A 26,103-nucleotide genomic window follows, 5' to 3' on the forward strand; every position below is an offset into this window, starting at 1 on the left:
CCATCAAATTGCTCATTGAAATTTAGCTGTGTATACCAAATTTCATTCATTTATCACAACGCGATTGAGAGATATTGCAAAAAAATGATTTCCATTCCTCCCTCTTCAATGGGTCCCTGTGCCCTTAGGAAGCATTTCCGGACCCATGTTCATATGAACTTTTTTACTTAGTTTTGATCATAGAATCGGCCTGTTCAGAGTTGGCAGCTAATCATGAGACACCCTGTATAACCGATTTTGATTAAACTTACAATAGTTAAAGACCCTTATGGTAAGATTATTACCTACAATTTTCATTCCATTATCTCAATTAGAAAATTATTTTAAAAATATCTAAATGATAAGACCCCTTTGGAGGGCCATATCTCAGTAACGGTGCTGCGGAGGACTAGTGTTTATAGGAACTTTTTTTACTATTTTTGGCTCTACTCTCACAAACTTTCACCCTGTATAGACTGTAAATCAAAGATGTATGAAACAACTAGAAAAATAATATATAAAGAACTGTATCGGCTATCATTTGTCTATTTTCGTTTATAAAATGTTTTCAAAACAATTTTATATTCTTTTCCTGATTTTAAATAATTATCTGAACAACTTGTATACTTTGAAAGATTTATATAAATAACTTTGGCCAATAAAATTCTTTCTAAATAATCATTTCCGCTATACCTACTCGAATTGTATGTTGTGAATTGTTAATCAACTGAATTATCAATATTATCATTCCCTCATTGTGGAATTGAACAAGACGGCCTGTAATGGTGGTTTTTCAGTCAGTTCAGAGTTCCAATAATAACGATTCTATAGACTTACGGAAAAATTTTCTTTGAATATACGGGTGTTTATTAAATACTTATCCAAACTGTAAAGGGTGAATTTTTGACTAATTTTAAGATAAAAAGTTCATATTAACATGGGTCCGCAACGGCATATTTTTGTTCAATAACATGACAATTTGGGGAGTATTGATGATGAGAAACTCAAATATTTGCTTAGTTTTTTTTTATTGTTCGAGGGCACCACATACAGTGTTGTACCTAAATAACTATAACTTTGTGCCGCACTATATGTCATTTTTGACTAAAGATACATATTCTCCATTCAATTTTACGTACAAAAGGTACTCTTAGTATTTGTCGCTGAAATCATCCGTTTTGTAAAAAAACGGGTTTAAAGTTAAACCTGCGTATGAATTTTGTAAGTTGAATCATTAAGAGTTTTTGAAAAACAAGTGAAAAATGAGTCTTTTATTGATTATATTGCGATGTGACAAACTTAGATCATTTACAAAACTAACACTAAACTATAGAAGGAAGTTAGTAACATTTACAATAATTATTGCTAAAACAAAACATTTTTTTGGACGCTCTGTATTTCAAGAACTAAGAAAATTGGGAACTGATGTTAATATGAACTTTTATTCTTAAAATTAGTCAAAGATTCACCCTTTAAGGTTTGTACAAGTTATTAATAAACACCCTGTATGTATGCCCCAAAAGCAAATGTATTTAATTGAGCAAATCATAAATTTGTTATTTTCGCCTTAAGAGAGAAAAAATGTCACTTTCGTATCTACTACGCATCGAAAAAGTTTTTAGAAATATTTTCCTTAAGATAATCTAACATCCCCCTTTATTATTTAATTGTACTTAAGGTCCACTCTGTACGATAGTGAAAAATTAATAGAGGATATTTTATTATTAAGTAAATTTTTACTTGACAATTTTAGTAGAACACTTCTATACCTACCTTCTATTTTAAATGAAACAAAAATATTCCATTTTTAATTTTATGAAGTAGTGTGCCTAGAATGCATATGATATTTCTCCCCACTTATTTCGTTTGACCCTACCTATAGAAAAAATACCTACCTTTAGAGAAAAACTTAGTCTGAAGATTTCAGTGAAATATACAGGGTGATTCAAAAAACCGCTGACAGACTTCTAGGGTAGATAATATATAAAAAATTAAGACGAAAAGTTTTAATAAACATAGGGTCGCAAATGCCTCCTTAACGAGATACAGGGCGTCAAAGTTTCTGTAAAATTAAACATTGTCTGCAATAATTCCAAAATGCCTGAACACTTGTATTTCAAATTTGTTATGCGCAGTTAGCACCTTAAGACCAATGTTTGATGTACTGCTCAAANATTAAGAAAAAAAAAATATTGTACAAGAGGTGTTTTATAATAAGTTCATTGTGTTTTTTTTTAAATAAGTTTTTCTAATGATGGATTAATTTTATGATAATAAAATCCTAATTTCACTTTATGTAGTTTTATAGTCATTCTGAAAGATAAAGTAAACAAAGAACCATTTAAAATTTTATATAACTTGACGGAGGGAATATTGACAGAAATTTAATACTATCATGAGGTGAATAAGGTATTATGAAAAAAAAAACATTGCCTAGAACAGGATGAAGGTATTATAAAACACCTGTTACAATAAGATATTTTTAATAAAGAATTAAGATTTGTTGATAAATTTAACAGCAGAAAGGGAAAACAACTCAGGTACAGTTCCAAGGCAATCTTGACTATGTGCAGGAGCAGTACATAAACCAAAATATTATGCAAACTGTCAAAGCAAATATATGACATATATTGTAATCAAAAACAAGAGAGGAATCTCCAAAATGCAATATACAAGTATTTTTTATAATCATATTTCTTTGAGTTCTCAACAAAATTTGGTCTTTACCATTTTCTCCTACACATAAAGGCAGAATGTTATATAAATACCCCTGTAGAGTACGTTTTCCAAAATTAATGTTCTCAGAAATTGTAAAAATAAACATTTTGTTTCCTGTATTAATAAAGGCAGAAGAATTGAAAAATATGTTCATTTAACACGATATAGTATGTGTAGGTGTTGTTACACCATCTTTTTTCTAGTTTTTTTTCAATCAGAGCTGCTTATATGTGTGCCAAATTTGTATAAAGATTTTCCTTCCACATGCACCGACAAAGTCGGTTGAGTAACCGGTGGTCGCCCACATCTGGCAACGCCGTCGTCAGCGAGTGGCATCCGTCGGCTTTGCAAACAGCGGTTCCTAGAAACCGTTGGGTGTTCTTCTTCGAATGGTCCTGCCGCAGCCGGCCGGATTGTGGTATAATTTGTCCCTTTTTATGGCGATTCTCTGGAGCAATAAAAAAGGAGGACGATATATGGAACATCGTTTTCTTCATCTCAGAAATAGTGTAACAGAGATATTTAAACGACTTTTGTATCTATACCAATCTAGGTCTTATAATGGGGTGTTTTGAAGATATTAAGGCTGTTAAAACATCAAAAATAAGGTTATTTTGCCTTATCGAGTATACACTTATTTTCTTTTGTTTTTGAGGTACGTTCAGAAATATTAGTTATAACTAGAGTTTGACATGTGTGTGCGAAGTCAGTAGCGTCACTAATAAATTTAAAAATAATTGAACAGTTAAATACATTAAAATAAATTAGCGTTTCATTTACCTAATTGCAAGTTTTAGCATATACTTTAGCATTTAAATGAATGGCTTCTCTAATGATCTCACAAAATGAGTCCCGGAACGACAATCTGCAATGGATTTACCAAGCTTGCACCTTAGTTAAAGATCGAATTGTTCAACTCTAGTCATAAATGTTACCCCTACCTTAATTTTCCTATTTTTAAATTTAAAACACATTGTTAAAAAAAGAAATATTTAAGCATCAAATATAATTATTGAATTTTGTACATAGGTATTCTTAAAAAAAGTAATGAGACTTGAGACAAGTTCTGCCAACAAAATTCCTTATCTTAGGTCTATCAAACTCTATACTATAGTAATTCTGAAAAAGCATTATCTTCAAGTAGGTATGTAATTATATAGAGGGTGTTCTTTTTAAAAGAATTATATTTCGTCAAATTTTTTAAAAACAACTTGCACACAATTCGCCATAAAATATTTCTTGTTGGTAGCTACAGCGTTCTTATCCAATTTTTCGTGATAATAAGAAAGAAAAAAGGTGTGGTGAGAATTATAATCAAGAACTCTACACCAAAGATAATTTTTTATAATTCTACTAAACCAGTAGCCCATTCATTTCGTTTTAAGAACTCAGATCTCAGAAATCAATGGATTGATTTCTTTTTTAACTCTCTTTTTACATATTAATTAAGTATAGATTTTCGTATGAGTTTCTCTGTTTCTTGGTTAATCTATTTTGATAGTTCTTTTATTAATTGTCAATAAATAAAATCTAAAAACATAGTTTTTCGACGAATTTTTTATCTTCTTTATCTCTATCTTTAAATGTCAGTAAAAATGAGATACCCATTGTAAACGTGTTAGCTGCTGTACATGTGCATCACCAAAAATATGTCAGTTAGAATGACATAAGTGATATCATCTACCAAGGGTATTAACATATTTGTCAGACAGCTTAAGTGAATGTAATGTAAAATATGTATCTCGGAGATATCCGTATCTACGGAAACTCTGACTTTATATAGGGCGTCCCAAACACAAGATTGTAATTTTATGGTACAAAGCGAAATTAAGAAAAAAAATATTTCATAATATTTTTATATATTAATTAATATATCCCGTCATAATAATTTTTGTAACAGCAAAACACTAATTGTGTATAGACTAACATACCTAAGAAAATGCTATGGTTGCGTTCAGATGTTTTCAACGATTTTAAAATGCTTAACCCATATGCAGACTACTCCAAAAGAGGTTCCTTATATTGCAGATTGCAAAATCATTTCGAGTATTGGTGAGATATATCGTATAAAGCAGATGTCATGTCATGTACATTTATATCTTTAAATTAAATAATAATCATTAGTTAAAAATTCAATGCGTTATATAATCTAAACAATTAAGATATGGAGCCAGGAACAAAAACCGTTTCAATTCTATCTTTTCGCTAGATAATAAATTAATTTTTATCTTATTTAATAAATTACGCAAGTTTCTGATAACATGCAATAAACAAAAAATCGCTTTTATCTTAAAAATTCTTGGGTTTTTTGATATTCGACTGGAATTTCAATTTTACTCAATATTTTCATTGTTTTTAGTTCAACTTATCCATATGAGGTAAAAAAAACTGAAGAGTAACTTGCGTCCTCTTTCGGTGGTCACAAAATAAAGACTGTTTTAAAATTCTCGCCCTAAAACGGGACAATGGCGATTATAACTTAAAAACAAGACCGAGGAACCAAATTAATATTTGAATTGAATATTTTGAAAATTCGTCAAAATCGTTACGGGTTTTCTAATAATCTAATTCACAGAAACAGAATGTTACACTTATGCGCAAATACACATTCGTAAATGTTTTGGGAGGAATTACACATGAAAAGAATTTTGAGATAAGTAGGTACCATTATACTTGGATACTTACTTACTACGTATAGTACTTTTAAAAGTTGACTTTTGTATGATATTTATTATAAGTGCCAAAACAATAGTTTTTTTTCTACAGGACGTAAAAATCTTTTATATCCAGGACGTAAGATCAATGAAATTAGGTACAGATGACAGTTTATTATTATCAACAAAATCATAAATTATAACAATCATTAATAATAATCAATTTAAATATCAATCAATTTAGCAGGAAATCAAAGAATATTTGATAGGTATTAAAATATGTGCAGTAAATTGTAGATGATATAAACATGTCAAATAAATTAATTTTACTTAATTTTAAATTTTTCTTCACATTTTTGAACTGTCGGATACAGTTTTCGAAAAAATGTTGTTTGATACTCAATTGCGAAATTCCTTTGCACTGTAGAATGTTTTTTGCTCGATAGCATCCGCAAAAAAAAACTTTCATTTTCGAATGCAAAAGTAGCATTTTTCTAGTATAAAAAATAACTATATCTAAACGTTCCACTAAAAAATAATTTTGAACAATAAAAAAAACATTGTTGCCATCTTTAACTGCAAATTTTGTTGGTTTTAAGTTTTCTCCATTATATCATAAGTAATTGTTTATTATGAATTTTTATTTATTAAAAAATATTTATAGATTTGTAACATGTAAAATACGGGTTTGACGAGGCTGACCGCATGAACAACAAAATATCAATGAGACATGACAGTATGTAATATATGTCGTTTGGTAAAATGAAACTTTTTTCGATATAAATATTATATTAATACCTACGCGTTTAAATTTGTCACAAAATAATTGCAAAACAGAAACTACATAATTTTAAAACTTCTTTTAGTACATGCTAGGTAATATTTACCTAGTACTGAATTTTGAACTGCGCAAAATGCAAATTTTTATAAATGTAATAAGTTGTAATAATTCACGTATTTATAATTTTCTGTCCACCATGTCACCATGTTCTGTCCATTTTCTGTTATAAGTAACTATTACGAGTACATTTGAATTTGAATCATTTAGCAACATTATCGGTTCTTGAAATACATTGGTATTCATTTATCGCTCTTGTGAAACTGGTTTAGTGTAACTTGAATGAGAGGTAGTCTACCTTGTAATTACAGAGTTAATATTTCCTTAATTAATAAAAAGCGTCATGCTAATGGATTGTAAAAATTCTCGTTTCATATGTAGAGCATAGGTATTACCTATTACTATTAGGTTCTAAATATCACAGGCATATCATTTTTAGTTTTTAGTGATGTTTTTTTATTAAGTTGGTGAAATTTAAAATATATTGCCTATAATTATTTTTCTTTCTACTTTTAATTGGACATGTTGCCACTCTGGAAAGAAAAACAAAAATAAATTACTATTTCAATTTTTTTTGTGTATTCAGAAACATCTGATAATCAAAAAATATGTAACTTAACGTTACGAAAATATAATCAGTTTTCATTCTCAAAACATTTAATTGTATCTACCTACTTGATTTTTGTTTATCCTGACTAAGAATATTGTGATGTGTTTCAGTGCTTTTTAGTGAAATCAGAAAAATTCTACTTTCTTTGTGTGAAATATTTTTGGTTATGCAGAAAGTTTAAAAATTTTTTAATGTTTCGCAAAGTACTCGAAAGTAAACTTATATAATTACAGCGTACATTTCCAAGTTGCATTAATTAGGTTATAAGCAAGGCGGCGCATAACAGAATTTAAAAGTGATGTGCCAATGGTGTTTCTATACAGGGTGATTCACAACTTATTCAAAAAAAAATTGGGCATAGATGCGTCATGAAAAATGGAGTCAACATCGGAAAAAAATTTGTGAAATCTGTTGTCGAGAAGGAAATTACTGAAGTTGTAATATTTTACACCTTTTCATCGCTGGCCTACTGTAGTTTCTAGCATCATTCGCGTTGTGCGCTGTGCGCAATGCGCTCTGTCTCCACTTGGCGCAATTCTGAAATTTATTATTTATTTACGTTTTTGCGATAGTGTTTACATTAGTTTTTCAAGTGTCAAAAATGGTTTATGTATATAGCAACTCGGGAGTTGATGGATATCGTCTTAATTTATAGTGAAACAAGACAACATTTGTGTTATGGTGAAGCAAAACAACATTTGTGTTAGTTCGTGGGTAAGACGGGCCCAAATGTGTTTATATGTCGACGGACAAAATTATTTTGAACAGTTGTAACATCAGATATGTCAAATTATTTTATTAATTAAAACCACAAATTAATTTTATTAATTAATACTACAAATTAATTTTATTAATTAATAGTAACGATAGCGGCAAAAGCAGTTGAATATGGTGATACAAAATAGGTGTTATAAAATTTTATTTATTTCTTTTCTTGCGAAAGAAATTCTTTCAATTTTTTGTCCGTTAATTTTTTATTACACTTTGATGCCGTGCCGGTCGCCGACTGCATAGTTTGACTTGCGTAAGGTCACGTTTTACAGTGGACTAGTTTCCAGTGCAGTGTAGATGTGTTTTTAAAATCATTTTCGAACTACCCTTTTTGATTTTTTTTACTTAATTATATTTGTAAGAGTACATTTAAATTTTTTTTTGAATAAGTTCTGAATATTGTATTTAAAACAACTTTTAATCTATCTATCTATCATCTACATAAATGTATCAAAAGGAATCTATTAAATAGAACTTTCTGTAAGTATAAAAAATATGGATAAAAACTCAAATCAATTACTTTCATTCAAGTACTTGTGAAATAACATATCTCATTATGCCTATATTACGTCATTGTAGAGTTGGATTCAAATGAAAATGCTGCTTTTTATTAGGGACTACGAACAACTGGAAAAGTTTAATATGGCTATGATGTTAATGTATTCTAAAGGGTGTCCCAAAACTCAAGCAAGAAGTAATTTTGATAAACACAAATTTCTAATTAAAATTTGTAAATTTTTTATTGAGTCATAAAGTATACGGTATAGGGTTCTGTTATGGAATATCATATAGGGTAAAAGGACTTAACGGAACTCTTTTGTTGAAATTTTCCATTGCCGTTTTGCATAAAATCACATGTCGTCTACATACATATTTTGCTGATTTTGTTCGAAAAATCAGCATCGAATTGTTATTATTCCATAATCCATTCAACGAACTCTCATCGCTCTAGGTGGCCAGTAAGCTTCAGTTCTTGAGTCAATTAAAGTTTGTAAGTGTGAAGATACAAATCTTTCTTGAGTATACGCTGTAGAGAGCTTCTCGAAATGTCCAATTCTTCACCACGGTGCTGAATTTTTCAATTAAACTCTTCATAGTTGATCAAGTTAAATCACTATTTCGACCATATTTTGTACGAAAATTGCTATAGGTTCCAAACCTTCATTAGTTTAAAAATATTGCTCAACAATAAAACCGTGTTGTTCTTTCGCATCTGCTCCGTGTTTAACAACTCTAAACTGTCAGCTATCACGTTTGTCTTTTTTTTCGTTGGCAACACTTTACCGCACAAATGGAGTAAAATTCAAATCTTGGGTGAATTTTGGGATACCCATTATTTTGACAGGGAAATATTTAATATTTACATACTCTTTTTCGCCTCATTTTGGTGAGAGCCAGGCCCTATAAATTATGTTGTATACTTTTGAAATTTTCTTAAAAAAACTTATCATTATTGCTCACTACTGACGTATTATTTTCCATATTTATATCATGTACGCAACTTTTTTCTTATTGAATACAGAAGAGTAAAGCTAGTAGCTCTCAACTTTTTATGAATTACCTTACAATCATCGCTTGTAACAGTAAAACAATTTGATGCTTTGTAAGAAAAAAATAATCTGAAATATTTAAAATATTCCAAAAAAATATATAAGTAACTTTTTTTTTTGTTCTTGCAATTCATGATTTTAATAAATATTTGTTTGAAAAAAATGAATAGATAAATGAAAAAGGTGCAGAATTATATTAATACGATTGTTGTGTTACTGCACCTTTTAGTTGTTAATATAGAATAACATTCAATTTTAATAGATAGGTATATGAAGCCGGCCTATATACCACTGAAAAATGAATTTGGGATTCCCTGTAATTAACAGCGTTAATATCAATGGATTTTCATCGACCTTAAGATAGGACGATTGATATCAGCCGGTGAATTAACTGTAATCCATATACTGACTTCAACGTTATCTGATTACCTATTTGAAGATTGTCATATCTCCCCTTAAAAAACAAACATGTCCTGTTTGTTACACCTTTGAAACGTTCAGAGTTTTGCAGGCGGAAATAATATTTTTTATAGTGCGCAACATTTTCGTTGTTTTCGTTATAATGTATAATAAACAGACAAAATAAAGAAAATTCCCAAGTTTGCGTTTTCTGAAACAGCTACATATTTTAAAATAAAAAATATCACTTTGTTGATTTCTATTTCCAAGTACTGTGCGTTTTAAGAAAATAATATGCTCTCCTTTCCAAAGATAAGTTGTCTTTGGTAAAATGAAACGTATTTTTGTATCGGCTAACTACAATTTTCACTGAACTGACAGACCTATTCAATATTTTTTACATGTAATAGTATATCGTGGGTGGTCCAGAAATATAGATGGTACGAGATACGAATAGCGTCTGTGCACACTTATGTCCAATAATTTATTTTATAAGCCTAAATAAATTTCTTGGTATTAGAGTTCCTACCTGCATATAGTGGAGAAATTTCAGGTATCAGTTCGCAAATCAAGTCGCAAGCTTGCTAAAGAATATTTATGTAAAAATTTGTAGGTACACTTACAGGGTGTTTCAATTTTAATTTCCAAAAATAAAACAGGTTACAGAAAATTCGATTTTAAGAAAAGAGTTCTTACAGATACGATCCGGAGCGAGAGGGAAATCGCAGGAGTAATTTAGTGCTTCTTTTTACAATTTGAGTATTACTTGAATAATTAAACATGGAAGTGAATATTTTTGCGTACATATTTTTGCCAGCGGTGTCTTCGGAGACTATTAAAAAATATAAAATATATTTCAATATTTTAGATACAATATGTCAAATTCAAAACGGTACCTATGTAGGTATAAGGTGAAACAATAAAATACATGCTCACTAATATTTCCTTATATACACCAGTGGTGTACGTTATAGTATTTGATTATATTTTTAAAAGTATTTTTAGTTTAAAAGTATTTTTTTATGTACTTACCTATCTTAATACAGAAAATGTATTTATCATTTTTTCTTACAATCAATATATTTTGAGTAAGAAGAGAAAGGAGCTTATAATCTAAAATTCAGGAATTCAGAACAGATTCAGATTACTGAAAGTACGTTGTATCTTATAGTACAAGATCAAATTAAATTAATATATTCTGTCAAACGCAAATAAGATAAAACAAATGTACAGGGTGTTTCATTTCCGATGTGTTAAACGAACACAGATGATTGAGAAAGTAATTTTCAGCAAAAAAGTTCATATCGATATGTGTCCTAAAACGCCCCCCTGTAGCGCCACGTCCCTTTAAAAGAGGCCATTAAGACACAACTTTATTACAATATCTCGAAAATGATTAGAAATAGATAAAATTTTATGCAGAGGTATCATTTATTAAGAGGAATTACTTTATCTGAACCAAATTGACACATTGTTTTCAGAGGCGTCCCTACGGGGGGCAAGCCACGGTTCAAAATCGGTTTTTATTTGTCATATTCATACTTCTTTTTTCGAAAATCCTTCACCATTTCTACATAAAAAGGATATACATACTTGGCCCATTTTAAAGGGGCGTAGCGCCATAGTAGGGCGTTTTAGGACATTCTTTTGTTCAAAATTACTTTCTCTATCATCTGTGTTCGATTGGCACACCGGGAATGAAATACCCTGTATAAATTACATATACGACTATGTGCCTTTTTTAAATTTGAATAAGTTCAATATATGCTTGATAGGAGACATACCTGCCTCCTATCACTTTTTTCTAGGGATTGTTTGTTTGATGTCACCTTTGATATACAAGGGTAAATTGCTATGGTCAATTTGATGAGACCAATGCATTGTTGCCAAATAGTTATGTTTGTATAGATAATAAAACTATTTTTTATAGAAAACACCGTTTTTTGTACTTTTTATGATAACAGTTATATTTACTTAAATTAGAAATATGGTGATGTACTGACAGGCAAAGCATACTATTTTCTTGACGAAAATCCGTTGTAATACTGAATGGCTGCAAGATTATTTTTTAATTTATTTTTCTTTCCTTCTAATTTCGATATTATACCATGATCAGGGAAAAAGAAATTACAATATATAAAGAAAAACAAGCTTCAACATATAAACAAACAAAAAGTAGGACAGATATTTTCAAATAATGTGTGAAAAATAACAACGAAACAGAACTACATCGAAATGAATGAACCAACCCCTACCTACCTACCTAGTTATACTTGCACTGATTATCATTGGCAAAAAATTGGCTGCATAAAAAATATCAGTAAATTTTCCATTAAACCATCATCACAAATTGAGAACTAACAATAAATTTTTCTAATACACATTTCTGTAATATAAATAAGATTAAAAGTAATGGGGAAGTTCAGGCAATTAACATCACATTTATTGAAATATTTAAAAATTTTCAAATTTTCTAATATACATATATTCAATTGTTGAAGACAACGTCCAGACTTATGCGGAAGTTTAAAATTATTATATTACCTATACATAAAATACTACAAAAAACAGATTTGTCAGAATTATTCTTATTTAAATGTTCAGCAATCCTAGTTTTCATTTTCTTACCACATTGGCCAACAATTATAATCACTACAACGTAAAAGATATACTCTAGAAGAATGAAGATTAATAATTTGATCGTTAATTCGATTCGTTTTTTATTAATTACGATTTCTAAATTTTTCTTTATATTACTTACCAGAGATAGAGATTTTTTGTGTATAAAACCATTAACTAATTCATAATTATAGCCGTTTGTCTAATTATATTAGTTTCAAGTTTAAAACTATCAAAAGATAATAAGGAAAGAAAGATCAGATAATTTTTCAAATTATATTTCTGGCTTACTTAAAATTTGTTTTGATCAAAATATTTTTGTTTTTAATAATAAAATTTATAAACAAACTGATGCTCTTGGAATTGGTAATCCATTAGCACCTTTTTATTCGGATATTTTTATGAATTATTTGCAATTGATTGTTTTTCCAATGTTAATCACAAATGTAAAACACTATATTGGTACAGATATATTGATGACATTTTAATTTAGTAGAATAGTAATTTGGTTGAATTGAATGAGAAACAATGGTTTAAATAATATGCACATGTTAATATTAATTTTACTCTTGAAACAGAATTAATAACTCATTAAACTTTTTAAATTTAACAATTTCAACATTTAATAATTCACATAAATTTAAAATATTTAGAAAACCTTCATAAACTGTTCATAAAATATCAGCGCACTCTCATCCTATTTCTCAAAAGATTTCGTCATCTTTTGATAATTTTAGATTTGAAATTTTTCGACAAGTGGCTTTAGAAAACATACACAAAATATTTTGTAGATTACTCAATCAAGCTGCGTATAGTATTAATTTTAATTGAAAATTCACACACTATGTTTAATTTAAGTTTTTTGGTACTCATATAATATAGGCAATATTATAAAGAAAAATATTCAATAGTTACAAATGCATTCCTCTTAATTTAGAAAACGTTAATGTAGACAATGAGCATCTAATTGTTGATATTGATTGTTCTGGAGTTTATCTTTTATGTTGATCAAAGTGGCAAGAAAATTAAAACTAATATTACTGAACTTTTAAATATGAATACCTAATTCTGTAAAATCTATTTTTGCAGACAATTAGTTTTCACATTGATACTTTTAATATCATCATTAATTTTGAACATGTAAGTAAGTCTCAACACAGTTTTAGATTAAATATTTTGGAAAATTTAATAATAAATTTTTAAACATTTGAATAGTTGTGGCGTTTGTCTAAACTTAAAACCGGTGGTTAAATTATTCATTATTATTTATTACGGTTCCCCCCCCTCTCTACTGCAGATTAATCCTTTTATTGAAATGTCGAATATCAGGAGTATTTATTGTTTGGCTTCAATTTGTTCTGAAGGTAAATTTTTATTTTTACACAAAAATTATAGTTATTTATTAGCAGATTTATGCAACCAAATGTTTTCCAATGACAGTAATTTTAAGTATACCTAGTATATAATCCATTTCAATGTATGGATACGTTTATTTAATTTTATTTGCATTTTACAAATAATTAGAAAATATTTGTTTTACAGTTTGTTCCTATGTAGAAGTATAATTTTTTTTATATATAGTAGTTTATTTTTTTCCTGACGAGACAAAACTAGTATGAAAGGATAATACATGTTTATATCGAATTAAAAAGGCCTCTAATTTCCCCATCACACTTAAATAATATGTTACGAAGAAATGATGGCTATAGGTAGAAAACGTTATGAGCGTTTGAACCAAAAATCAAGAAAGATTGCACCATTTTGTAGTAAAAAAGTTATATATGAAATGGAATAAGTTGAACGCATAATTCCAACACTATAAATAATGCTCTAAAAGCAAGTGATAATAAAAAGAAATAAAAACTAATAAAAGTAATCTATGCAACGAAAACATTTTTAGGGAAATAGTTGAAAAAAAAAGTTTTTAATTGTAATTGAAGAGTCAAAAACGTAATTTAGTTATTATGTTGATCAAACACTCTTGTTTTACTTTTTTTTTTGTTAACTTCATTTTTGTAAGCAATATTTTTTCTGATAAATGGAATTTTGATTTTCTATGATCCTATAATGGCCTAATACCTTAACTTATTTTGCATGTCATTCCAAATTCAATAAATTTTTACTCAAAAGTTTTAAATCAATTTCATTGGTTTCCTAATTTAGAACAAGCATTTTTGTGGTACCTACGTCACATCATTTTCAAATCAATAGAAGTCCTTAACAGAGCGACCCATCGAAACGATACGAGAACGTTTTTTTTTTACAGTAACTTTGCCAAAATATATAAGGAAATATTAATATACAAAAAAGCTAGGGCATTTAGCCATATTCCTCTCAGTTTCTTATTAAACTTTGTAAAATATATTCACAACATTTAACAATAGTACTCTAAAATTTATTCTTTTAATAGCATGGCACACACGGCCCTTAGAGATATACCCTCGGTTATACCCATCAAACCTTGTATCAAGTTCCTGTTATATCTGAAAAAGTGACAATCTGACAACAACCCAATTGGTCGATAATAACAGACAATATAGCGTATCGCTAAGCTATTTTGTCTGTGATATAATTATGTATTTTACTCCTGCATGTCATTTTCGATATCAATCGGACAATCTATGTAAAAGTTAGAGTTTATTATTCATTTTAAAAACATCCGGTATAAGGAATTTTTTGTAGGTATCGGTGTGATTGTGAATTTTAAGCAAATTAAAAAGAGTTGTGTATGTATGTATCTATGATTCCAATTGTTATTAATTATTACAACTTTAACTCCAGACACCGTGTGAATATCCTTTGTTACGCATAATAAATAAGATTTTTTTGTGTTGATGGTTGATAGTTCAATGAAAAATGGCTCTTTTGTCTTTAATCATAGATATATAAGCAACAAATTACATAGGTAGTAAATGCAAGGGAGGTTTTGAAAACTTGAATAATTTCTCTATAAGGACCTAACAATTTTTATTTTTTCACACTCGATATTAATTTAAAAAAGTCCAAAAAAATGGCTACCTACGGTTTTTTAGAAAGCTTCGGAAATAATTAAAGAAACACCTTTATAATCATTATCAATGAAATACTAAATTAAAAAAATATTTTTTTTCCTTTGGAAAAGGTGCTAGACACTTGAGAAAAATATCTTATCGTTTCCGACACAAAAAAGTCGTTTACAAAACTTTTTTTTTCCAAACAAAAAAAGTACCTACTAGTTTTAAAAAATGAAATCAATCTAAGTACAAAATTCAGCTTGAGGTATCAACTTTGCATTTAATGCAATTAAATAAAGATTAGTATAATTATGGTATGTTAAAATTTTTTTTTCGAGGCATTTCTTTCGATTCCTCTATAATCATAGCTCAAATTTTTTTTTTTGTCAAAAGTTCTTGAAACGAGATTTACAGCTTCAAAACTTTTTTTTTTATCTCGACAGGACGACTTTTCACTGGGTTACGGCCTTTCAAAAATTACAAAAATTTTTGCAATATGTATTCTTGTTTCTTTAATTTTTTTCAGTCTCGTATATTAAAAAGCTATTAAATTTATTTACGTATATTTATGTCAAGTAGTGGTGGAGATAATAGGAGAAACTGCCACTAGAATACCAGAATTTCGACGCCACTGGTTATTTTAGAAAGTCGATCAGTGCATTAGACTGTTTACTGTATTTCAGACAAAAAACACCATTTCCATTTTATTCGACTATTTTTTAATTCTAAAGTATTCTTACCACGCAATTGAATAAATGTATCGATAGTAACTCTAAAACTACTTCTTTCAAATAAAAGATCTATGTATATGAATTGTTCGGTAAAAATAAAAAATTTTAAACACATTGTGATTTGATTATCAAAAGTAAAAAATATCATTATGGTAGAATTATTTTTTGGTCGTTGTAAATAAATTAGCAATCAAATCCGCTTATCCGAGAAAACATGTTGTAAAATTTCTGGGGTTCTACAGTCTCCACTGCTGGTTGATATATATTTTTTTTACAAATTAAGTGATTTTTTACGTTTACTCTTGCAATAGCTCAAGTTTATTAATTTTACGGCAGACTTTCCTTAAGCTGTTTAGGATATAGGTTCGTAGGTTTCCGTTTTAAAATGATCCAAGGAATCATTTCCTGAAATACCTATATCTGCATGTTTCAAATACACCCCGTATGTAAAAAATTGTTATTTATCCAAACGTTTCAGAGGAATTTTAACATTAATATTACATTTTCGGTGCTTTCGATTTAATTAATTTATTATTATTCAAAAGCATTTTTTGTGGCTCCATTAAATTTCATATGTAATAGTCGAATGGAGATAGCAATAAAACCACATAAGAATCGATAAAAATTTTATTGTTTAAATTTGTTCAATTTATAAAAACATAACGTAATAGTAACAAATATTGATAACCTTTACGTTTATTTACAGTATTATAGTATCACTGTACAATTATATACACAAATCATATTTCAGAAATTTTTGCACCTTCAAGGAAAATAGTAACATACCTACTATATGGCCCATAAAAAATAACAGAGAACCAAAAACTAGGTAAATTCGTTTACCTATCGTTAAAGCCAAATAATTGCTAAGTTCGTTGGTTTCAACGCAATTGTCAACAAAAAAATTAACATGGAACAAGGAAAAATGGGGTGGACAATTTAAGTGGCCTTCTCGATCCCAAAGCATTTTATTTTAATATCAAAATAATAAAAGTGATTTATCTATTAAAACATTAGATAAGAAATTTTATTATCTTAACTGTTCTGTAAATAATGTATATTTAAAAAAAAATGTCAATAATTTGTAATGTTCTTCATAATGATATATATGAAATATACATATAAGCGACGCCAATAATTTAACATAAACAAAGATAAAAACCCCAACAAAACTCATAAACAGACAATTGTTACATTTTAAAATTTTTTAACAAAGAATAATGTTTACAGGAAGCCACAAAAAAATGTTGTGTAGATATTTACATTGGGGTATTTAAAAAAAAGGTAATTAAAATTTAAAAGACTAATATTAAATAATTCTTTTGGTTTTGGTTAAAATTTGCAGTCGCTGACGGTTTTCTTTATATGTATACATATTTTGATTATTAAATTATGTTTCAGAAAATATTTAATCGAATTTGTTCAAGTACTGCAAAAGAAAATACAAGTAATAGCTACTTTGAGACTGCATATTCGTATTGAACCTTTCAATTAACAAATATAAATATTTACATTTATTTACATATACATATTCTTTACTTTAATTGTACTAAAAATGCATTTTTACCATGCTACTGATATTAATCAATATAAAAATACTTTAACGATAATGAAAAATAAAACATTTTCAGCACACATTTCTCACTATTAGATAAAAATTAATTGCCACGTTAGTGCTAGGAACAGCTTAAACTGTACTGATTGAATATAATTATAAAATGCTGCATCAGAATCGAGTAGTACACTGTGAACGACCATCCCGTAACAAATCAGAATAAAATAACACATTTTTGATGTAAACGAATGTCCACAAAATGATTGTTAAACGCGTTATCACATGATACAAATAAATTATATCAAAAGTCGATCCTTAACAGTTTGAACATGTCTTAGAACCGTTTCGGCTACAATTCGATGATGGTGGTTACTAGTCGAAATTTTAAAATTTCCAAAAACAAATTAATGGCCATAACTCGAAAGTATGGAATATCCGTGCGTGATTTACCTTTGGTCATTTGTTTAGGTCGATTAGTGTCCTCTAGGTTATTTTTACTGAATTGTAACTGTCTCCACGGAACGGTCTTTTCTGGAAATAATGCCAATGCCTAAAGCTATTAGTGGCGTACACAGAATTTTGCCACGGAGGTTATTAGTTATTGCCGGAATCTAAATTCCTGGATTTTCTAGGATTTTTGCCCGAAGCCTAGTTCAGATCTATAAACAATTTTCACAAACATATGTTTTTATACAAGCGCCCGAGGCAAAAACAAAAACTTTGGCCGCAAATAAAACCAAAGTAATTAAATATGTAGGTTAGTAACGTTCCTTCCATTGGCTTTATGTTAACTACGATAACTTTGTTTTGTTAAATTTTCCGTTTGTATACCTTTTAATTGTACCGTTCAGGTAAATCATATGAAATTGTTTTACGTTCGGTTAAAAATTCCTGTAATTTAAAACGATATATACTTTCAACCTATCGGTACATTTATGTCCATACAAAATACAAAAATTAGAATTGCAATACTTTTTATTTGCTCCTATTTGTGAACAAACCTGCTCACACTAGACGTTTGTGGGCATGGCCAAATATTTGTGTTTAAAACTTTTGTTTTTCATCCTGGATGGCAAACAAAAAATCTCAGAGATGCATTGTATAAGACAAATGTTTTTAGTACTTTTGCCGGCAAAAGTATGTACAATCAATCTCTGGCCGGTGGAATGCGCAAAAAGAGAGCACTCACTGCATATAAAAAGTTAGAGGATGTAGTGGTGGGAATTAAAGTACAATCGGGAGAGAAAACGAAAATGCTAAGACCCTTGATATATTATGCATTAAAACAGAATATTACTCAAATATTACTTGAGCTTTTACACCGAATTACTTTTGCGGTTTTCCCTTCAATTGAAAAACAATTATTTATATAAACATGTACTTATTAATTTATTCAAAATTTTATTGTTCATTCCCTTTTTGCTTTTAGCTTTTAAAATTTTGTTTGAAAATATTGATGTGGGATTCTTTACTTTTACCAAAATTGGGTCTCTCCTCCATTTTGCCTCTACACATCCGACCTTCACCAGCCAGATGAAATAAGTTGAACTGAGACCTGAACTAGGCTTAATGCAAAATACCCTTAGTACTAAATATTAAATAGCACGTTATACAGGATGCCACTTAACATTTCCACTGACGTTTATTTAGATACTAAAAGACATATGTTACTTTACCATAAAAATGTATTTTTTATTTTCATATTTGTAGACGAAGTTGTTAGGCAAAAATGCCTGAAAGAAAAAATGTAGGTGCATCATACAGAATTTTAAATTTCTTTTCATATTCGCTTACTTCGTAAAACTTTTAAATATAAATTTTGAATAGATATATAGAATTAACCAAATTGTTGCACACCATTCTGTTTAATCGGAGGTGCATTAGATTCCGTGTATCTACATAAAATGCCCTAGATATTGTGACCAAACTGCTCTAACAATTGTATGAAGTGTCAAAAATGTCATTTCAAGTAAATATCATGAGCTAAACCATTTTTTTATTTTTTGTTTCATTTCATTTTTCCTAAACTAAAGTGGATTACACTTGGTAATTATTATTTAATATATTATCGCAGAATTTAACAAACTTCTGGTTCAACTGGAAGGTGTATGGCATTTAGTTAATGCCTTTTAACTGATTAATAATGTCCATCTAACCGTGTAAAATGATTAAAATACAAATCTAGGTGTCAAAAACTTGTATTTTAAAAAATTATTAAAAGAGCGGTCAAAAGCGATAAAAAACTTGCAAATATCTGACAAACAGTTAAATTTACGGGGCAAGCAAATAGAAACGATGTTTCTATACAGCTGCAAATAAAGAAAAAGAAAATATTTTTCTGTCAAATTAAACCTTTTACTGTCCTCCGCTTATTGTTAATAGCGATATAAAATACGTCGTTTAAATTTTAAGTAAACGTAGCGGGAATGTTAAGTGGCATACCCTGTATACCAATGAACTAATGTCCATCTTTAAAATCATTAACGGGCACTTAACTACCGAGATTGGTATATATGCCTATTTTTGCACTCCGTGGCTCGGAATGATCAAAGTTAATTATTAATTAAAAGTAGAACTAGATGGCAGCGTAACTTATAAAACCAATAATAATACTAATACATAATCGCTGTCAAATTACCTTGCTAACAGTTTGAATCGTATTAGTAATAAATACGGGTTGTGTGAAGAACTAACAGCGACACTAACTCTTGAAATTGTGTAAAAAGTATATTTTTTACTTTTAAATTTCACGTGAGGGGTTCAGAGATCGTTACATTTAAATTTTATGTAAGTTTTTTAGCAAAAAATTACAGATTTCCCTGCATTTTATATTCAATTTCCCTTTAAAAATTTCTATTAGGTAGATATTATTACCCATATTTGCAAGAAAAAACTGGGAAAAAACGGAGAATTACTTATCATGGAGACGCGGAGATCTAATTTCAAACCATGTTTTGCTTACGCCTACGTATCATATTATGTAACCATACCTAGGTATCTTACATCATTTACCTATTTATATCAGAATACCAACTTTGAAAGTAGGCACCCCATTATTTTTGCATATTTGTCAAAATTATAAATTCTGGCATTTGAAAAATATTCAAATAATTAAATTCTCAGGTAATACTTATTTTATAAGCTTAAATCTTTTTCAATGTGATCCTGGTAGGTATTCTTACAATACCTAATTGTTTTAAGTAGGTATATCTACAGGCTTTTGGATATTCTTGTTAAACAAAATATGGATATACCTACATTATTTAAATAAAACATTATCTAGAATTAAATGCTCAAAAATTAATAAAAGGTAGATATGTTTTCCCGTTAAAAAATGTACTTATAACTACGTCAGATCATAAATAAGAATCAAAATATGACAGTTTTATGAAGTTTTTGTTTGATTTTGAAAAAATGTTAATCTGGAAACAATTGTTTCCTAAAATATACTGTAAATTCTTAGAATTGATCATGAAAAATTTTAAACAAGGGAGGTAATGGTATACATAATTTATTTACATATGCGGAGTTGGTTTATTTACTGAAAAAATAATCTTTTCTATTTTTATTTAAAACAGATTCGTTATTCTTCCAAAATAAATGGTTTCAAAATGGCGGCAGACTTACCTATTATTAGGTACAAGTTGCAAAAGTAATATTAACTATTTAGATTTTGAAAAAAAAAACAATAAAAAATAAAGCGTTTCACTCAATTTCTTATAATTCCTATTTGTTTTAACTAGCAGTAGAATATAATAAAAAGGGTTCTATCTCGTTAAATAATTTAGAATGGCAATTTAATGATGTTGAAATAGAAAAAAACCGATCGCCGAATCTAATTTCTTGAATACCAACAAGAAATCTGTTTTCCTTTGTCATTTTCGTTCGGTTACATAACCGAAATGCAATTTTTAACTTTACAAACCGTAAAACCATGGACCGGTTTCCAAAGTCTGAAGACGCCAGGAAAAAAACCGATTCGATTCGCTTTTTGCGCAAAAAAATGTAGAAATCGGTCCACAGACCGTATTTTCACATTTTTAGCCGTTACTCAATCCAACTTTCTACTGTAAAATTTTAGGAAATTGTGTTATGTACGAGAATTATAAGATCGAGGTTTCGACAACTTTGACCCCTTATAAGTATTTATAAACGCATTATCTATAGATCTGAAGTTATTGCGTACCATTCTAAATAGAATAATCTTTACAAGCCTCATCATAAGCGATAAGACGACTGCTCTGAATTGTCTCTACTACTTATAAAATTTAAAACTTGACGTTGGGCACCTGCCATATTCATTTCGATATCGAGCCTTGATGCTGTGACGTTCCAGAAGAGACGCAATTCCGTGGGAACAATTAAAAAACGATTGAAACATCATAACCTGCAAGTGCTCACTTTCCTCGAACGATTACGTCATTCGTTTTGAATCTATCACAGTTCAGCGCGCATCCGTTAGAAATCCATGTCTGCCGTAAGAATTTCGGAATGTAAATCTAGTGACATTTTGCACAATAGATAAAACAACAATGAGGTTCTATAAATAGCTCGTCATTGCACGACGCGATCCCAGAAAGTGAAGACTGAATTTTCAATCGGGGTTGCTGTGGATTCGTTTGTTGATGCTTATCAATTCTTTTGATTATTTAAAAATCACACAAAATATGAAAAATAAAATTGCTGACTCGCATGATCTGATTCCTAAATGGAACGGATATTAATTAAAATTTAAACGTATGATTATGATTAAAAACTGTAGTGTAGGTATGTTTTCATCATTTGCATATTTATCAGTTTGTTTCTAATTGGCTAAAACGATATATAATTAGTAAGACATAGGTCATTAATTTGAAAAAATAAGCATATTTCCAAATTATACTTACAATTTATACATTTTACAGAGACTGTACCTATTCTGAATGTCCGCAGGTAGTGCAGGTACCCACCTACTAGTGTTTTAAGGCAGCAATATTCTTTTTCAATTTTTTTTCTATTATTTGGATCAAATTCTGATATTAAAATTAATAAATTAAAATATTAAGTGATAACAATGAAATTAAAAAAAAATTAATTTGACTACTGTTGAGATAAAAGAATAAATATAATCTTGTACATGTACATGTATTCGTTGGTTAAACAAAAATAAGTATCTACATACCTAGTTGATAAGTTGGCGCATTTTCGAGTCCAGAAGCAACGAAATAAAAAAAAGATCAACAAAGAAAATCCACTGCAGGTTTTGGGTTCAGGATCGCCCCGTACAATGAAAATTCATAGGCAAAAATGCAATTTCTGGCGGGTACATAGCAAAAATCCCTATTTAAAACAAACACGTTTCACCTGACATGCCACAGTCCGAGGTTCAGTACGCTCAGCTGGGGCAACTTCATGATCTTCTCCAAGCCGACGGTGGTGATCCTAGTGCATCCGTACAAGTCTATGCACTTCAGCCTCGTAAGAGCTTCCGCGATAGTCGTCAAACCTTTGTCTGTCACCCTGCTGCACTGTCCTATGTTAAGGGTTTCCAAGTCATGCAGGGTGTTAGCTATCTTGGAGAGGCCTTCGTCGGAGATCTGACACGCACTTAAAGATAAGCTTTTTAGGTTAAACAGTCCTTGGGAGATATGCACTAAGGCCTGGTCGCCGATTTTATCGCAGAAGGACACGTCCAAAGATGATATCCTGGAGCCTCCTTCGGCAAGATACGCCATGCCGATGTCGGAGATGTTATCACAAGAACGCAAGTTCAATTCCCGCAAATTCGACATTTTCGCTAAGTGCTTCAGTCCACTGTCCGTTATGCTAATACAGAAACTAAGGTTTATAGATTTCAAGGAGGTGAGACCCGTGGCGTGCTTTAAAGCTTCATCCGAAAGCCTCTGGCAGTCCTGCAGCCCGAGGTATTCCAAGGATTGGTTGCCTATCGCGAGGTGCCCTATGCCTTGGTCGCTAACATGCCAGCACGACCGCAGATTCAGTCTTTTCAGCTTCTTCAGTCCCCAGGCGATCAACACTAGTCCCGTGTTAGTGACGTTGCAACATCCCCCCAATTCCAGCACCTCTAGGTTCTTGAGGAACTGCGCTATCCTACTGAGGGAAGTGTCGGTGACCTGCTTGCACAATGACAGGTTGAGCTGGGTGAGTGAGGGTGCCTCGGCAACGAAGGCGTGTGAGATCCCCACGTCGGCCACGTTGTAACACCCGCTCAGGTTCAGCGACTCCAAGTTGGGGATACCCTGGATGACGTCTCTTAATGACCGCCGCAGAGAAAGCACCTGTACCCGCTTGATGCCACGCTTCACCAACGATGCGAACAGCGAAGGGTTGGCCCGCCGCAGATGCAGTTTAGCCTCGACGCCGCGCCAAACGGACTTGTGGTAGGAGGCGTCTCGCCATGTGGTACACACCTGGGCCACGCGGCCTTTATCCCGCACATCCAGGTAGCTGAAGATGATGGCTAGGATCTCCGGGTATAAGCATGAGATGTGGGTCTTTCCCAAGTCTTGTTCGTTCGTTTCTTCCTCCTCGTAGGCCCTCTGTAGTGAGTGCAGCTCATGGATGGCGGTGTGGAAGTGCTGCGGCTGGTGCAGTCGGTGGTAGGGCTGGAACCGGGTGGCGGGGTGGTGATGGTGCCGGAGGAGAGCCGCGGTAGACAGCAGCGGCACCGGCAACTCTGTGAACAGCACTTGGGTCGGGTCCTCCATCATAGTTGAAACCACAATTAGCACATTACGTGCTTTACGCGTGCGAGACTAGTACACTCCGAACTCCACAACGACTCATTTCAAACTGCCGTCGCAACAGCATGTCTGAACGGAGTCTTCGAGGTTTCTGCCGCCATTGGCTGGCGTACGCACCACGTGATTCGCGCGCCTCGTATCGATTCGGTTACTCACGGCGGCATTTTTAAGTTGCACGAGGCTACTTTACCCCCTCCAGGCGAGGGCGGTTGGTTTGGGAACGGGTCGTCGCCGTAGTCGAAGCAGGAGATGTTGCTCGTCGGGGGAGCTTGTGCATTTTTCAATACAGTAAAAATTCGGGTTGTCATGAACTCAAGCAGGCTAGCAGGTAAAAGTCAGACTGCGTTTGGAAAGTTAGCAGTTTTCACGATTTTTTACGCAGATCCGTTCAGTTCAGCCGACTTGTTTACGACAAATGGTCCTTAATAATCCACGTGAAAAAATTGAATTTGATTATGTCTCCTGAATCCTGAATATACCTATGTAATAATTGGGAAATGGTTATTTATTGAAATTTCTCATCTTATATATACAATTAATAAAATCATCCCAAAAAGTTTTGAGGGAGGCTTCAAAACTGTTAATTAGATAAGTAGTACCACATAGGCGTACTATAGATTGCTATTTAATTAAAATTAAAATGCTTTTCCTATAGAGAGAAAGAAAACATGTCATTTTAATTAACACACAATACATACCTCCTATAACTGGTCTAAGAAATATTATTTTAAAGGTTAGACGGATCCAAAAAACTAGGTATACCTAATAATTTCTCAATAAATTGGACTAATTGATTAATTCGCATATAATTTTTAAGAGACTATTTGCTCACAAGTTCAAGCTGAGCAAGTAATTGATAATATCTAATGAAAATGTAACGATTTTGTCATGTAAATATTTTTATTAATCAAATGATAAAATAAAATTTTTAACTAATGATATTATATAAATTTAGTCAGCAGAGTAGTTGTTCCTCACAACACCCCTATCATTAGTTAAAAATTTAGGTAAGTACGTTATAAAAACATTTTTTTCAATGTATTAAAATTAGTTGTCTGTTCTGTAGCAGTCCTATCTACTGAAAATGTAATTTTCAAATTCTCGAGCGTCTAGAACGAATCCCAATCATCATTTTTCTTCTTCTTCTCGTTCTGCCCCGGAGGAACTGCCTTTTGTAAACATTGCTGCGAAGGTATTGTTTTTAGTTTGTTTTTCAAATACAAACTTTTTACAAAACAAATAGAACGCCAGCGCCGAGACGGCGGATACGCATGCCAATGGGAAAGAGCGAGAAGAAAAGTTGTTAGCTCCGAAAGACACATCCGCTTGAAATTTCAAGGGGATGTAGCTGAATGAAATTCTGTTTTTCGCTGGGGCTTTTATTATAAAATATTTTAGTTTTCTGCTCGCATTAGGCGGTGTTATATTTTGGAAATATTCCGGTCTATATACTGTATGTTTAACGAGACGTTCTTTGGCATCGGCCTGTATGCGTGTCGTGTAAACACTACAACGTATCAAAAAGGGTGGAGTATTTTCCTTTTCAAATTTTAATTTTTTTTTAAATTGAAGCATTAGAGATATGAAGTGTTGAACTTTAAAAAAATGTTACAGCTCTATATTATCTATTGAAAAAATGGAGATAATTAAAACGAAATGTTGTGAGCCCAATACATGAATAAAGTGGTATACAATATGGAAAAATTAATAATTAGATTCAAGCAGTGGCGCAGATATGAAGCAGGTATGTTGAGTACAATTTCCTCAAAATGATAGTACCTGCGTTACTGGATAATTTATATTTTTGACTTGGGCGTAGCTAGGGGAGGGGGGACAGGGGTGTGCACGACCCACCCCAGAAGGCCTGGTGCCCACTCCAGAAAAAAAAAAGATTAAATATTGTCATCTTCCTGATATCGGTAATTCGGTGATTGCGTGAGGTT

The 26,103-nt window shown here is 30.9% G+C and overlaps 1 protein-coding gene across 2 annotated transcripts; it reads right to left on the minus strand.

The window, feature by feature from the left end:
* Positions 1 to 3,124: 3,124 nt before the first annotated feature.
* On the minus strand, positions 3,125 to 24,191 carry LOC108907035 (F-box/LRR-repeat protein 14). Of its 2 annotated transcripts, XR_001964319.2 has the most exons (2): positions 22,579 to 24,191; positions 3,125 to 3,145 (listed from the first exon to the last, which is right to left on the minus strand). XR_001964319.2 is itself a non-coding variant. In XM_018710543.2 (1 exon), the coding sequence occupies exon 1, from the start codon at positions 24,125 to 24,127 to the stop codon at positions 22,757 to 22,759; it is 1,371 nt and encodes a 456-aa protein (XP_018566059.1). In that variant the 5' UTR covers positions 24,128 to 24,191; the 3' UTR covers positions 19,509 to 22,756. The 2 variants fall into 2 exon arrangements, 1 of the variants encoding a protein (XP_018566059.1); XM_018710543.2 differs by lacking the exon at positions 3,125 to 3,145 and having other exon boundaries at positions 19,509 to 24,191.
* Positions 24,192 to 26,103: the final 1,912 nt, after the last annotated feature.

Source organism: Anoplophora glabripennis, unplaced genomic scaffold (genome assembly GCF_000390285.2).
Source record: "Anoplophora glabripennis isolate ALB-LARVAE unplaced genomic scaffold, Agla_2.0 scaffold293, whole genome shotgun sequence".
NCBI lineage: Eukaryota > Metazoa > Arthropoda > Insecta > Coleoptera > Cerambycidae > Anoplophora > Anoplophora glabripennis.